At 41.7% G+C, this 16,909-nt stretch overlaps 1 protein-coding gene across 4 annotated transcripts in view; it reads left to right on the plus strand.

Moving 5' to 3' along the window:
* RUFY3 (RUN and FYVE domain containing 3) overlaps positions 1 to 16,909 on the plus strand; it is a 355,495-nt gene that overhangs the window by 191,530 nt on the left and 147,056 nt on the right. For all 4 annotated transcript variants that reach the window (XM_085640989.1, XM_085640990.1, XM_085640991.1 and 1 more), the window contains 3 exons: positions 414 to 479; positions 1,770 to 1,839; positions 12,861 to 12,953. In XM_085640989.1, the coding sequence (XP_085497115.1) occupies positions 414 to 479; positions 1,770 to 1,839; positions 12,861 to 12,953 (229 nt within the window). The remainder of the gene's footprint in view (positions 1 to 413; positions 480 to 1,769; positions 1,840 to 12,860; positions 12,954 to 16,909) is intronic.

Here is a 16,909-nt window from a genome sequence, read left to right on the forward strand (position 1 = left end):
TTTAACCAGACTCTGAAAATATGGGCCAAACTGGCCATTATGTAATAACATTTACAGTAAATATCTCAGACCAAAAGAAGTCCACCAACATCTGATCTGTGGGCTATGAGGTAAGAACTTCTACAAAGAAACAACCCAATAACTGTCGTAATATGGAAAACGAGTAGAACGTATGCTTCGTTGATATGTCTGACCATTCTGTAAGTCAGTGGATCACTTCTAAAGAGTTGTAATAGTAAAAATGTAATTACTGTATGCAGTGGCCTAGGACTGTAATTTTACTAATTCATAATGTCGTGCCACAAAAATTACAGAAATATCTTTGAGAATGAATATATTCAGAACATTCAGTTTTCAACAAACGTAAACCAAAAAATAAGTTGAGTTCTCACGTTAAGCATTTTGTTTTGCAGTGATGGACAAATTACTGCCATTCTTGACCAAAAGAATTATGTAGAAGAACTTAACAGACAATTAAGGTAAATTGTAGTTTGCATTATACGGTTGGGCGGGCCATTTCATTATTTTTACTATGCTGTATAACATGCAATGCACCTAAATAAAACATAATCCTACGAAATCAGAATTAATTTCAAACTGTGGTGGTGAACTATGGCAATAGATGATGTACCGACTAAACAAAATAAAACTAAGACATCTTCAACCGGTGTCTTGCCACTAATGCTCAGTCTTTTGGCTTTCATCTGTGACTCCTGCCTGTCCTTCAAGAACTATGCATACCAGTTAGAAAGCACTGACTGCCTGGCATTATATATCCTTTCTATGTAAGATGAAACCATTACACATAACTTCTGCTGTCCTGTGGAAGACCGCATATTGCCCTACTTCATCACTGCCTCCCTAACCAAACAGTCAACCCTTTTAAAGACACCTTCCAGTCAGTAACATGACACACCACAAAGATTGAAAATTTTACCATATCTCGCCCAACTGTGGAATCTTCATGGGCTCCCACTACTTGCTCACAACAGACCCAAATACTTGTGAATCACGTTTTATGTAATACACACACAGAAACCTGATTTTGCAAACAAACTCGCCTTCATTGGCCACTCTTGTAAAATCTGCTGCATCAACCAATTGATTGAAGGCACTCCCTATATGTGTGAAGAAAAGAAACCTGAAAATCAGTATTCTGGTTCTTCAACCACCTAACTCTGGCATCTAAGATGTTTTCAGTCACCCCTTGCCTTTAAAAGGAAACATGATGCCCTGCTCTTTTTTTTTAACCTATTCATTAATATCGTGGCTTTGCCAATGTTACGATGTAAAGTCTGAAAACTCTGTAAATGGGATCTCCCTAAAACCTCACAGATGTTCTGACCAATGTAATTAATGCAATGTGTTATGTGATCTTGTTACTCTCTCCTCCTGGAGGCAACCAACTCCCACGATCTTTACTAGATGTCACCGCTGCCTGTCCGTTCCTACACCAAATTCACTCCTCTTCCCCCCCCCAGTGCTATATATACAGTTGAAAATATACCCCCAAATGCAATAAATTTACAGAGTCAATTTAGATGATTTCAATTATTTGAGTTCAACTCTTTTATACAGGGTTTGTGTTGTCTCATGTCAGAAGCTCCTAAGTGGTCATGTGGACTCTTTTAGTTTTACTGCACATTTAATTATATGGTTGTTCACCATTTTCTTTATTCATCACAATATGAGACCTGCTTGTTATTAAATATGACATAATATCTGTATTCGGAAGTCAAATATGTTTAACTTTTTCCTTTTTTTGACAGTGCTACTGTAAATAACCTTCAGGCCAAAGTAGATGCTTTAGAAAAATCAAACACCAAACTGACGGAAGAGGTAAATGCAAGATTAATGGCACAATGCTATTTCTATGGATTAGTTGAATAAATTATTAATTTGGTGTTAAGATTTAACTGTAAAAAATCTTACATTTTAAAACTGGGTTTTAAAATCCAGCTTTCTTCATTACTTGTAGTGATGAAGTTCCGTATTTGTGCGAGTTTATAACCTCAGACCCATTGTTTAACTTTTTCATTGTAGATTTCCCACCAACAGTGGTTTGAACCTTGTTTTATTTTCTTCCTGTGATATGTAGCTTACTTCTAATTTGTTTGCAAAATTATTGGTGCATTGTGTTCAATTCCACATCCAAGTGAGAAATCCAATGACCGCTTTCTTGAATGCCCTCTGAATTTTCTTGGGTAAGGTAAAGTCTATTGCAAGCAGCAAATCTTTTATGGAAAACTCATCAGTTTTGTCTCCTGGTTTTAATTTGTTAGGCATCTCTTGTTCTATAGTGTTGATTGTAGACTTGACTTTTAACTCAAACATGCAAAACTTGCTATAAAGATGGTAACATGTATGTACTTTTCAAAAATAATATGTTAGACTCCTGTAGAATCTTATATTAAATAGAGTACTCCATTGCATGTTCGTTGAGGAGCCCAGGTGGAGTTTTGTGTCTCCAACTGCGGATTCTCTACCTGCTTAGATAATTTTTCGATAAACCTTCCTGTATGCTATGGGTTGAAATCCACAAGCTCATGTCTGCCATTTGTGTTTCTGAGAATTTCTTTTACTTTATAGCTCATAGTTTTCAGCAGAAACTCATAATTGAAAAACATTGTCTTAAATAATGAATAAATACTAATATTCAGCAATAACTGTACACTTCAGGTAACTGTTGATGCAAAGCGTGTGATTTTTGGTTGTGGGATCTTGCTACAGTTTTGCTTATAAACATTTTCTGCATATTTGAGTTCCAGAATTTCTTTTTAGCTCACGTCAGTTTCAGATCCTTCAGGCATAGATTCTTTTGTATTGCTCATGAGCAAAATATATTTCTTCACTTTCGTCTATTTGTCTTTTTACTCTGGAAGACAATGTTTGAAAATCGTATTTAAGTTGTTTTTTGCCTTCCTCCTCAAACCATCTTAAGAGTGGTCACTGACCTCTACATCAGTAATTTTTAATACTAAATTAGATTATCTCCCATTTGGTCTGTTATCAAGCAAAGTCTTTGTGGATGTATCTCTGCAATTTCACATAGGTGGGATCATCTTCCATGTTGTTGTGTTCATATGGCTATGATTTAAATGGTGTTGTCATTCTTTCGCTGTCACTGATACCTGCCTAAGCAATGTGATCTGATTTTGTCGTATACCTTAGCGTATTCCCCTTGCAAAGTTTTGTGATCCTTTCTTAAGCCATTCAGCATAGATAACATGCATGCTAAAATTGATGATTGGTTTTATTTCTCTAATAGACACTAAGGGGCCGATTCCGATCCGGGTCGGAAAGGACACCGAACGCGATCCAGCCGGACAAACTACGAGTCGTACGCGTGTTTTCCACCCGACTCGTACAGCTGTACGAGCGAGCAAGTACGATGCGAGCTACGTGAAATTCACCGACCGGGTCGTTCCCGCGTCCGAACCGCTCCGTACATCTCGGCGATAAGCTAACCGTGGCGTGCAATGGATGCGATTTACGACCGAGCCAGTACGATGCACGCGTTGGACAGCCGGTGCAAGCCGGCGTGTCCGGCTCGCAAAATGCTAGGGAAGTTGCCTTTGGGGGTCCACGTCGGACCCCCTGTTACACGCAGCCCTACGACTCGGACACAGGGGGAGACCCAAGGGTCTCCCCAACACAGGCATGTAGGGTGCGGATGGCACCGAAGCGTACCCACCGTAGGGGGCGCCCTTGTGCGAGACGTACCCATTCAGTTAATGGGAGCCCATGTACGTGTCGTACGACCGGCTCCCATTGACTTCTATGGGAGTCCGACTGAACCGAGTCCTGCAGCATACGGCTGCATCGTACCCGCTCGGTCAGACTGCAGGACTCTGACTCGGTCGGAAAACACTCCGGATCCGGCTTGGCCGAAGAGCTTTCCGACCCAGATCAGAATCGGCCCCTAAGTGTGTTGTAAAACCTTGAGTTCTAGTAGTCCTAGATGGATGTTTGAGTATTTGGTGCAATTTTACTTGAATTGTTGTAATAAAAGTTATTCTCTTACGCGGACTTGCTGGCTTCTAGTAGACCTAGATGAAAGTTGTAGTTTTTCGTGAAATTAAACGTGAACTTCATAAAAAAAATATTCTGTTATGAGGATATGATGTCATAAAATTGTCACGCACAGGGCACTGACAAAATTAGCCACAACTTGATCTCTGGCAGATTATGGCCAAAATAACTAGTATAGTGGTTTCATTTTTTTCTTTAATCTGCTGGAAGTACACATCTAAAGATCATTTTTGAACACTTTTTGGGTTTTTCTTTCAAGCAGACCTTAATCAGCTCTCTTTTTGTGTCGAACCTGCATGTGTCTCGCTTGAGTGACACTGTTAACAACACGGGCTTGGAGTCTGCCCATTGTTTTCCATTTGTTGACATGCCTGGCACTCGTCTTTAAAGCCTTGTAAATCATCAAGGCAGTTCTAACCTTTTTGTTCCTCTCTGTGGAACAGGGTCCAAGCACTGATTGATTCAACTTCCACTGCTCCAGATGTGATTGAGGTGCTATTTTGTTTTTTTAACTTAGAGTGCCCTGTAAACAGAAGGCGTGTGACTGTCAAAAATATGCCCAGCAGGACAAACAAAATTGCAGAGATTTATTTTCTATAGATAACTTTCTTTTATTTTGCCAAATCTTTTTTTGCACTTTGCACCCATGTTTTCTTTTGTTTTTGATTGTGAGCGCTGTTCTCAAAAGATGAGGATTATCTTAATGCAAAGCTACATTGTTTCTTTCTTATGTGTAATTTCTGAAATAATGCTTTAACACATAATTGTACAGTGCACCCCAATCCGCCCCACTCCAATCCACCCCAGACCAATCCAATCTATCCCCAATGGCGAAGACTTCTTTTCTGTGGTTTGCGCTGGCTTCAATGTGGTCTGTTAGGGCACTCTTCTTTGTTTCATTCAGGAGGCGGTGGTACCGGTTGAGTGCTGTTTTGAAGGTGGTGCGGTAGTCTGCCTTCTTGCTGAGGCACTCCTTCCTCTCGAGTTGCCGGCACTCACACTTGGTCGATTTTAGTTCTTGGTGTACCAGCTTGCTCGTTTGGTGGGTCTTTTGGATTTTGTTTGCTTGGCAGAGATGCATTTGGTTATCCAATGGGAGAGGTTTTTTGCTGCCAGCTCTGGGTCAGGTGTTGCGTCCGGGGGATGGGAGCTGAGAGCGTTGTGCCACTGGTATTCTTTTATCTCCTTCCAGTTTTTGCATTTGGAGCTGGGGGCACGGTGCTGGATTTGGTGGGTCCTGAGATGGTGAAATGGACGCTGAAATGGTCGGTCCAGGTGAACTGTGCGATGTGGGTGTACTTGACTCTGTTGCTGGAGGTAAAGATGGGGTAAAGTGTGTGTCCTACAATGTGGGTGGGGTCGGTGACTAGCTGTTGGAGGCCGATGTTGTTTATTCTATCCAGGAGGTCAGTTGTGTTGGTATCGCTGGGTTCATCGAGGAGGAAGTTGAGGTCCCCTAAGATGTAGTGTTCGGAGTCAATGGTGATCGAAGCGAGGAAGTCTGGGATTGCGTTGCAGAAGCTGGGGCTTGGACCTTGTGGTCTGTAAGCGAGTGTGCTTTTGAAGGTGCTTTTCCCGTCCGTGCGTAATTGGAAGTTGAGGTGTTCCATTAGCAGGCTCGGGTCTTCAAGGGAGGTCGCGCAGTGGATGGTGTCCTTGTAGATGATGGCGATTCCACCTCCGTGCTTGTTTGTTCTGTCTGTGCATGATCTTGTAGCCCTCGGGCGGCGATGTCTGGCGCGGAGGCGGGGTGTAGCCAGGTTTCTGTAAGAAAGAGGAGTTCCGTTGCGAGGGATGAGATCATGTCACAGATCTCCATTGCGTGCTTGCCCAGTAATTGAGTGTTGAGTAGAATGCACTGGGGTTTTGTTGTGTCAGTCCCGGTTGGTGTGGTGGGCATGGCTGTGGTGGTGTCTCTGGCGTTACTTGTTGCTTTGGTGCTGCATGTGAATTGGCTGTGTCAGCAGGAGAACGGTCTTCTTGTGGTGCATGGGGATGTGCAGCAGCAGAGGTTGTTGATGTGTCCGGCGTCCAGGGCACAAAGGTCGTAGCGGTATATTTCCTCAGGGTGGAAGAGCCAGAGTTCATAGCGCTGGGCGTGGTCCAGGCGTGGAAGTGTTCCGACGGGCTTGCCTTCGACACAGCCGCACAGCGGCCTCCATATGTAGCCCTGGGAGGTAGGAGGGGCTGGGCGGAAGGGTAGTTAGTGGGGAAAACAGCAACCAGAACAGGAGAGGTGGCACGAAACGGCACGGAATGGCAAAATACAGAATAAAGCACACAGACCGTATTAATTAAAATGAACATGAACAAAAGCAGTAAACAAAGCAGAAAACACAATGGGACGCAAGGGGTGCTAATCAGATGCATAATTGGGGAAAAGGGAGTTATTGGGCGGCAGGCTAGAACTCTGGCACACTAGGGCTCTGTTCAAGTCTCAGGGCACTTAACTAGGCACAGAAGCAGCGGGGGAACAGAGTGCGAGACCTAAGGGTCTGTCCCACTCCAATCTTCCACACTCAAACCTGCCCCAATCCAATCTGCCCCACTCCAATCCAATCTGCCCCACTCTAAAACAATCTGCCCCACTCCAATCTTCCCCTCTCAACTCCAATCAAACACAATCTGTCCCACTTCAATTTAATCTTGGAACAATTATTCACACGGAACTCATTTAGAAAACAATCTACAGTGACAGCATTTTCTGTGTAGACTTAATCTGTATAAACATTCCAATTAAACCTTTTTGTGACAACAATTGTTATGTCTTGACTTAACATTACTTCAAAAAGAGAGAAGCCAGCCGAACCACGTTTTTTTTCTTTAGGAAAAAAAAGTATGCAATCTATGACATTTGTCAAAGAAATATTTTGGTGATGAAATATATTTCTCAAAGGAAAGAGAAGTGAGCCCCAGATGAAAGAAAACCAAAAGGAAACAAAGTAGTGAATAATATGAATGTCAACGGTATATTGGTTACTATATCAAAGAGACAGCCAATTATATTCAGTCCACAGAGAGGAATAGAATAGTTTCAGTGTGCCATTTATACAAAAGTATATTCTGTCTTTGGAAATGTGTTGTGGGCGTTTTGTCTCTAAATATAGTACAAGGGTCTCATCAGGAAAGTAATGACGTGAGGGTGGCTAGTTGGGTAGAAGGTTGAGTCAAACCAGTTGGGGACCGACGTAGGCATGATGACCAAAATCATTAGCAGGCTCAACTCCCGAGGTTCATTGGTGGGCTCAGATGCGTAGGGATGGTGGCAGCTACTGACAGGTGTATCAGGGTGTGATAGACCCGTTGCTTCTGTGAATTTGCACATGGTTAAACTTAGACAGGCAGTTGCTTGTTTGGTGAGTAGCATGTGTTTAGGATTGTAAGTTTCCAAAAGATTAATTCACTGCTTTCCCGGTCGGAAATGCAGGTAGTCTGTCACAAAAAAGTTTCATTCGAATGTGAATATAGATTAAGGCCACACAGAAAATTCTGTGTGTCTGCTGATTGTTTTCTAAATGAGTTCCATGTAAATACTTGTTACAAGGTTACTTGTTACCCATGTTCACATGGACATTACAGTTGCTCTTTGTTTTCTTTGAACTCCACTTCAATCTAAAACAATCCGCCTCAATTCAATATGTCCCACTCCAATCCAAAGCAATCTGCACCACTCAATCCAAAGCAGTCTGCACCATTCCAATCCAGAGAAAACTACTGCCCCACTCCAACCCAAAGCAATCTGCCCCACTCCAATCCAAAGCAATCTGCCCCACTCCAATCCAAAGCAATCTGCCCCACTTCAATCCAAAGCAATCTGCCCCACTCCAATCCAGAACAATCAGCCCCACTCTAATCAATCCCGCTCCAATCCAAAACAATCTTCCCTGCTCTAATCCTCCCCACTCTAATCTGCCCACTCCAATCCAGAACAACCTACCCACTCCAATCTGCCTCACTGCAATCCCAAACTAATCTGCCCCACTTCAATCCCAACGTAATCTGCCCCACTGCAATCCCATACTAATCTGCCCTACTGCAATCCAAAACAATCGACCCCACTCCAGTCTGCCCTGCACCAATTCAAAACATTCTGCCCCACTCCAATCCTCCGCACCCAAATCCAGTCCACCCCAATCTAGCCCAATCCAATCTACCTCACCTCAATCCAATCCACCCCACTCCCTGCCCAATCCACCCCACTCCAATTCAGTCCACCATAATCCACCCCATTTTAATCTGCCCACGTAAGCAATCTGCTCCAATCCAAAACAATCTGCCCCTCTCCAATCCGCCCCACTCCAATCCAAAACAATCTGCCACACTCCAATTCAAATCATTTGCCCTACTCCAATTCACCCCACTTCAATACAGTCCACCCCACCCCAATCCCTCCACAATCCTCCCCACTCCAATCCCTCCACAATCCACCCCACTCTAATCGAAAACAATATGCACCTCTCCAATCCAAAGCATTCTACCTCATTACAATCTACCCCGGCCAATCCAAAACAATGTGCCCACTCCAATCCACAACAGTCTGCCTCTCTCCAATCCAAACCAATCTGCCCTACTCTAACCCAAAACAATTTGGTCCAATCCAAAACAATCTGCCCCACTCCAATCCAAATTAATCTGCTCCACTTCAAACCAAAACAGTCTGCCCCACTCCAGTCTGCCCTACTCCAATCTGAAATTAGTAGCCGTTCGTTATAAAGATATAGTAACTTATCAAACAGCTCCCGGATCTTGCAAAATAATAAAACAGGAGGCAGAGCTCATTCTTAAGGTCATGGAATCAAAGTACATTTCTGTGCATTTTCAGGGTATGGAAACACATTGAAAAGGTTTGTGAATACCCACAAAGTTTTAGCATCATCCTTCACAAAATAAAGCCCTGTTTTTAGGTTTTGCCTGAACAGCATGCATGCGCTGACAGGGAAGCATATTGTTGACAAAAAAAAGCTTAAAACTGGTTAGAGCCCGCCCATTACATACCATTGGTTGGCTTCCACTTCACTCGTTTCCTTGCTTCTGATTGGTCAGCGCCTCCTGCTCCTGTGTATATATATATCTATCTATATATATATCTTTTTTTTTTTTTTTTATTGCACTCTGTAAGAGCACATGTGTCTCCAATCCCTTCCTCCTTCCACTGGCTGTGCTCTTGCCACCTACTGCCACACTCCTCTCGCTCTCCCTTGTGTTACTGATCCCTCCCTCCTCCCCCGCGTTGCTTGTTGCTGCGCATTTCCACCACCCTCCGTTATGTTGCTACTCCCACCCTCCTCCCTCACATTTGTTGTGTTCATTGATGCCTTTCCCTTCCCTCTGTCATGCTGCTGCTCCCTTCCCCCAGACCTCCCTTGTGTTGCAAGGTTATGTGCGTGAGGATTGCTGACGTATAGCAGACCATGTTACCTGTCCAGGTCCAGCACTTTCTTCAGTAGAAGCACCAGGACTAATGCCATGGGTAGAGCTCGTTTATGTGCATCATCCAGGACGATGTACTAGTGCCGGATTTGGTGCTACCAGGGGCTTGTGAGCACCAATAACTAATTTTGGGTGAAAATAAGTCAGCACAGCTCCCATTGGTGGTGCTGAACTGAATGTTCGAATGCCATCGGTCACTTTCAACATCTCCTGTTTACACCCAGGCCCTCCGGCCCTCCTGCAATCTCCCCATTGACTCCACTCCACAACTGCCTTCCCCCAGCTTTGGCAGGCTTGACCACAATTGACAAATGAGAGATTGTCAACAGGGGGGCAGATTGCCAGTAGGAAACCACACGTGTGTCTGTCCCATACACAACAGTAAGTCATCAGCATCTGTCTGTGTGGTATTATTAGCGTAGAGCCCTGTATGGTCAACTGGTGATGAACAAGGGTCCATACGTTCCCCTGGTGTACTTCCATGTGAATAGATGTAAGATGAAGGTAGGGTGGATAGTGGAGGGTAGCACACTGTGCGGTCTAGTAATATCCAATGACTGGTTGCTATTTCACTCCTTCTGATAAATAGTCTGTTTCGATCAGTTCACATCCAGAGTGCAGAGTTGTATGGCAGGACCTTGATTTTCTGATGCTCCAGATAATATATAATGCTCTCTGTAAAAGGCGTCCTTGTTCGTTAAAATTAGGTTGTCTGTCATGTACAAATCATAAAATAAGCATATGATTGCTCTCAAATACCCTCCCACACACACAAATTCATTCGTACAGCAGGTGGATTAACCCACTATGCTACCTTACTGACATTGGAATCCAAATGCTTGGATATGAAGTTGGTTTTACTAGCAGACGATGCTATCAATGGCATATGCACAACTCACTGATTTATATATTGCCAGACTTATTAAAGCCCTCATGTTGCTTCCCCACCTCACCCTCCATGATTCAAATTCCCCTTACCCACCTGTTGCTTCCCCTCCCACTCGTGCAGTTATTTTAGTTTTTGTTTACTGATCCAACTCGGCGAGGTAAAAGAAAATAAGCTTCTTTTTGGTGTGCGCACCTAGAAAATTATACAGATAGCCGCATCATAGGCGTATTTCCACTTTGTTGCCATGCTGCAATCCAGCTGGGATGCTGTACAAGACAGCTAAAACCATTGACATAGACAATAGGTCCCAAAAGCAAGACTTGCTGGCTTTGCCAATGCTAGCTATTTGAAGCTGCCACTTGCAAGAAAAATCTAATGGCCAGATGTACGAACACTCTGGTCACAAAAAGCATAGTCGTTTTTTAGTGTTATTTTTTGCGACCAGAAACCTTTTGCACACCAACCTATATACTGATAGGTTGGTTCCAAAAGTAAGGAATTGGAGGGGACCACAGTCTGACCTACTTAATTTAATATTCACTAGATAGTTTGCAACTCGCTCCGATTAGTCACTGTTATGGGGATGGTGGTCTTCAAGTGTCAGCAGACCACTATTCTGTGATTGCTTTAAAATTATAAATCTATTTTAAAAGCAGCCTGATTTCTTTAAAGGAAACTGTGCTTCTGTTTAAAGCAAAATGCTGGCTACATCATAGCACTTTTTTTTCTTTACTCTAAGCCAGTTTGCACAGCAGCTGCGCTACTGTGCAACATATCAAAAAAACATTGACAAAGCCAATAGATCTTGCATAGGTGAAACCTTTTGGCTTTGCCAATGCTTGTTTCCTTTTCCTGCCTTTGGCTTTCCCTAACGTCTTTGGAAGCATTTTTCTATGTAATAGGCTGATTTAAAAAAAAAAATCTGATGTGAATGAGAGTTTCTCCTTTCCATAAAGAAACCTTGTATTTTGAACATCCATTGACAGCAACTACATGCATCAAAATGTTTGAGTTTCTGGCCTCTAATGATTATGACATCTGGAAAGCGATAAAATGTTAGTTTATAACTAATGTTGCCTTATGACAAGCTAATCGATAATTAAAGCATTTTAGATCAAGCCACATTGCACATTTATTGAGACCAAGCCCGACTCGAGTCAAAAAATGTAATGATCTGCTAATCTGAAAGCAGTGACTGACATTTTGAGTTCTAAATGTGCAAAAAACAGAAGACGTTGCTCCTAACTTCTTCATCAGTATTGTTGCAAATTAGATTTCTTTTTTTTAAATCAAGTTAAGTAAATGGTGACAGAGGAATTTGGAGATGTTAATTACATTTGCTGTGTTTATGTGACACATAGTGAAGACCTAGCTCCAAAGCAGTGGATAGGACAGAAGAAAGGCGGGAGGTGGGGCTGCAGCGTCACTGGTAATGGTTTTTAGCATAGAGGGGAGCATACTGGGGTAAAGCTAGCATAGGAGTCAGGCAGCAACAGGAGGGGGGGTGCAAAAAGCAGTATGAACATGAACTCTATATGGGTTGTCCGGCATATGATGGTTACACTAGGATGAAGTGTTTTCTTGCAGACATGAAGTAAGACTTAGGCCTGACAAATCCGAACAAGGATGGTGCTCCAGATTATAGGACAATGGTTGGCATCAGATCTTATGCTTTCTGCATTTACTAATTTCCACTTACTATCTACTGTTTGTTGTGCGGGCTCTAATATAGTGATTGCTTCGTAGAGCATTTATTATTGCAAAACCAATTACACTATCTTGCCAACTATACACAATACTGAAGGCCCACGCATTCACCAATCCACTGGGAAAGTTTGCATTGCCTCCTGCTAAAAAGACCTGCAGTACCTGCCTATGCTAAGTATGGTCAACTTCACTATCCCGCACACCGTCCGCATCTTTCTGTACCAACCGTCCGGCCACTGCATTGAGGGAAATTGTTTCAGAACACTTTCCCAGGATTCGAAAATAGTATATTTAGTGGCATATCTTTAAGTTGTCCAGGGGTTCTCCTTTAATGTCTTTAAGAATCCCAGAATGGCTCTGGTCGGAAAATGCAGTGACTGTCTGCTCCTCTCTTAGCATACATACCCCAGGGTAACTCCACCTCCTGCACAATACTTAGGGATTCAGTGCTCTCTTTTCTCCTCTTGGTATTCACCACTCTTCTGGCCTTGCGCCATGTACCATCTTTCTCACGCTCTCCTTGGTCCTCTGTCTTGCAGTTCGACTGCTCTGAGGCGGCTGTTAAGCAACTCAAAGTACCATCTAAATGAATAAAGTGTGCATATTACACAGGACCCTGGGTCCTCATTGAATACTACTGTCCATATGCCACAATGGATTCAGTTGGTTTGATCAACAATTCCTATCACTCTGATATTGCTGACTGCACTGATCATCCACCAAGTAAATCTGGCGTACACTGATGCAATTTAAAACAGTGTCTTCATTCGTAAAAAGGTTTTTGTTTTGTTTACTTCCACAGCTTGCTGTTGCAAACAACAGGATTATAACCATGCAAGAGGAGATGGAAAGAATGAAGGATGAAAGCTCCTACATGCTTGAATCAAATCGTAAGGTTGGTAGTAACATTTTCTACACCAATCATTGGGTTGCTGTACAGCATTACTGATTCTTTCTTAATGTGCTGCAGCCGTACACGTGCTCCTCATTCTTGAGCCAGCACCGCTTGTCTTTCATTTAAGTTACTGTGTGTTTGTTTCATTTTATGATGCAAGCGCCCTTTTTCTTTATTGAATATTCCGTTTGCAGATAAAATTGTTTTTTAAATATTGTATAAACAGCATTACTGTTTCTGTGTTGTAATACTCTGGTGCGAAATCCCACTTTTAAGCCATCCAATAAACAACTAGACATATTTACCACTCAGGACTTGGGTAAAATTGTTGGCACAGTTTGTTTAGACTTGTTTTCATATTCTTAGCATTCTAAGTCACATGTTCATTTGGAGAAATAGTCATTTCTGTTCCCTATCAGACTAAGCTCTAATCCCTGTTCATATATGCCTCGTGTTTGTGTCTGGCTTTCTGTTTATTATGAAAACTGTTTATTATAACGGATTTGCAATACATCACTGCATGCTTCTTTTTGTTCTAAAACGCTGTTCCAAAAACTTAAACTGCTAAAACATTGGCTCTACAACCTTCACTACTACGCACATAAATTCCTACCAAAATGTGGGTTTGAATTCGTACAAACACATCACCTCTGTTGCAGGATGGGTTGATTTAATGTTGTAACATCAGTCCTGGCATATTTGGGAAGAAGGTGCATGGGGAAATGTTTGTAAGGGAATAATGTATTTTAGATATTGTATTTGTGGATTTTCCAAGCTGTGTTTTCAATAATCTATTTTTAGTCCGGTTTTATATACTATCATTCTCACAGCTGAACTACTCCATCGGCATAAAAAAGTTAAACCTTTCCTACAGCCAGGCACCAGTTACATGAAAAAACTACAAAAAAAGTGCATTAGTTCATTTTTCTTGTTGATATGTGATGTCTTTAAAATCTCGCCTCATCGCTTCATTTCTTCACACCACTTCATATTTGTAAAGAGTACTTCTACACTTTTATCACTTCTACACTTATCGATATTAAAGAAGGTTACCTTTGGTATCTTTTGTAGCTGTTTGCATTTTTGATTGCGAATCAGAATGGGTGATCAGTGGGATTGTGTGAAGTTAACCAACTTTGTGTAAACTCATTTTGAGGGAACTTTTAAACCCGACATTTGTGGGATGTTTTAGAAATTTTCAAGATTGAAAAAAATTAGGCTGGAAGAACCCTGCAGTATGTAGGTGTGGCATGTAAGGATACTGTGAATGTTGCACATATGACGTGTATGCATGACCTTTTAGGCCGATTGATGAAATGTGTGGCTTAGGTGTGTTCTGCATGAGGAAAGGTTCTATCAGGAGTCAGATGAGTGATAGGTTGAAATGGGCTGAGCAAGGGATTAATTACATCATAGCTAAGTGAGGGTGTGTTTGGTCCTCGGTCTCTACTGATCATTGTACACAGTCGTGTGTACACACATTATTTCCACTGAAATGTACAAGCATTTTACATGAAAGACAGAAGGAGTCTTTTCCCTTTCCATCAAGTTTAGTCTTTAGGGTATGTTTTCAAGTTACAATGTTTCAAAGACCTTTATATGGGTTTTAAATATATGTATCATTTAAGATTTATTCACTTGAGATTAATTGCTTTTTTATTGCTCTGCTTCACAAAATATTAAGAGGGTCCACTTTTAAAATGAAGAATGCAGTTCAGTTTTTGCCATTGATGTGTTACGTCTGGAAAATGTTCCTGTGAATGAGGGTGTGCCAGTAGTCACAGGCCTCTGGTGTGCTGTTATTGCAGGTATTGTACGGAGAGAATTGAAGAACCCAAAATAAGCTGCTGTTGTATGTGAACTCCAATTTCTGTCAATCAGTGTATGGTTGCCAGGCCTCTTACCTGTTCCTCACAAGTAAGGAATATTCTGCCCAAGTTACATATATTTAAACTCTACATACTAGATTTTTAAGTGTAATCTCTACATCTTTCATTGACCCTTAATATTGGCTCAAATTCATTAAACTGTTTTCGTCAAGTTTTTACTCGATTCTAAATCGTCTCACCAAACAGCCATGTTCATACCCAGCAATTATGGTAGAATAAGTGGTTTGGCATAAGCTGTATTTTGCTCCTTAATGTCAAGACGTTTGATCATTGCATTATAAAGTGTGCTTTTCTGATTACCAAATGTCTGTTTTGTGGATTTTGCAATCTATCTAGTTCAAGAACAGTATACTGTTATCCTCCTTACAAAAGGTTTATATGCTTTGAGAAAGGCCCTATAGACGAGACCTTTGGGAGGTCCGGCCATTATTATTTGCCCATAACTTGCTGTAAATGCATGCATCCATTTTCTTTCTAACTGATACTTTGCCAGATGAGTCGCATTCAGCCAAGCAATGAATGGGGAAATTTCAGGTGTCACAGCCAGATTCCATTACACCCTCCCAAATTGATAGCATTTGATATACATTGGTTTTATATATACTTGTTGCCTTTCAAATCAGCATTCTTTCTAACCAATTGACCTATCCTTCAAAGTCCTCCACCTCAACATTCCTAAATATCTCAGAAATAAACTCCCTTCCAAAAGAATCCGTGAAACTGAAAAGCTGAAATAAACTTCTGCTACCAACCCTCTCATCAGAAAAAAATCTACACTGTCCAGATCCTTTTCAAGACATGCTTCAGAATTTTTGAAGCCCAATCCAGTCCACAATGAGAATGCACACTCCTGCCTTATGTTCAAATCTCTGAAAAACTGCCTCAGAAGCAAAAATCTGAATATCTGATCCCATGTAGGATGTCTGCCGGCCTAGAACCTCCTCATCCTTAAAATCTAAAATAACTCTACCCGCATGGTACTATTACTGCTTCAGATCTCTACCTCTCGGTTATCAGAACAAGTACATTGTAACTAGAATAGTATTGTGGAGGGTGATAATGGTACTACCTTTGATCTAGGTTTTTCCATTATTAGGGTAATTTTGCTGTAATAAGAGTCATATCAATGTCTGTAATCAAAAATAAAATATTGTACAGTAAAGAGATGATTAACCGCTACTGAAACTGCAAAGAATGCTTTTAAACTGCTTTGTAAGTTGCCAAAAATGTAAATGTGAGATGTTCGAATGCCCAAGACCTGTACCTCAATTTTAGGACTGCTAGACTGTATTTAAACTGACATCCTGCAGGCAATGATGCTAATTAAATTCTGTGCTATTCTACAATAGAGATAACTAGTTCAAGAACAGATAACAGATAACTGAAATGTTATAGCAACAAAAAAAACGTATTGTAAGTTGACCCGTAAAATTAAACATAAGTAGATTGAAAGATGTTAATGTACATTTGAGAGCTTTTTCATGTTACATGGAGGGCAGGCCGGGTCCACACTGTGACAATCAGAGGATTTTATCACTGGTGTTCTGGGGCTTAACGTTCGTATTGACCCCACGACTAAGCACCAAATGCACCCCTTTACCTTTGACCTTCAGAGTAGCAAAGTCAAGCATTCAAGACTTACTCATGGAGGTGGTGTTGTGTTAGAGATTCAGAGCTCCATAAGGAAACTGAGACAGGTCAATAAATCAATCTCCAGCCAATTCCTAATCCTAAGAAATGAAGTGGTATTTTTAACCAATTTGCTCTTGCTGAATACGGTATATAATATCCGGTATCATCAGGTAGTATTTTTGGATGAGTGAAGGATAACTGTAGTGTGACAGTCCACACTGTTACTCCGTGCAAAGCAATTACAATCTCTGAGGATCCCATTGTGTTCTTTGATAGTCTGTATCTGAGGGGGGCCAACCCGGCTTGTTGATGGTGCACAGCTCTTTCCCCCTTCCCCATTTTCTAGTAGATCAGTAACTTCCCACCCCCTGAGATATGGGTGCCAACGTTCGCTAACTATAGTCCACAGCATGAACTAAGAGGTGGCTGCTCCAA

This window comes from Triturus cristatus, chromosome 2_2 (assembly GCF_964204655.1).
Source record: "Triturus cristatus chromosome 2_2, aTriCri1.1, whole genome shotgun sequence".
NCBI classification, from domain to species: Eukaryota; Metazoa; Chordata; class Amphibia; order Caudata; family Salamandridae; genus Triturus; species Triturus cristatus.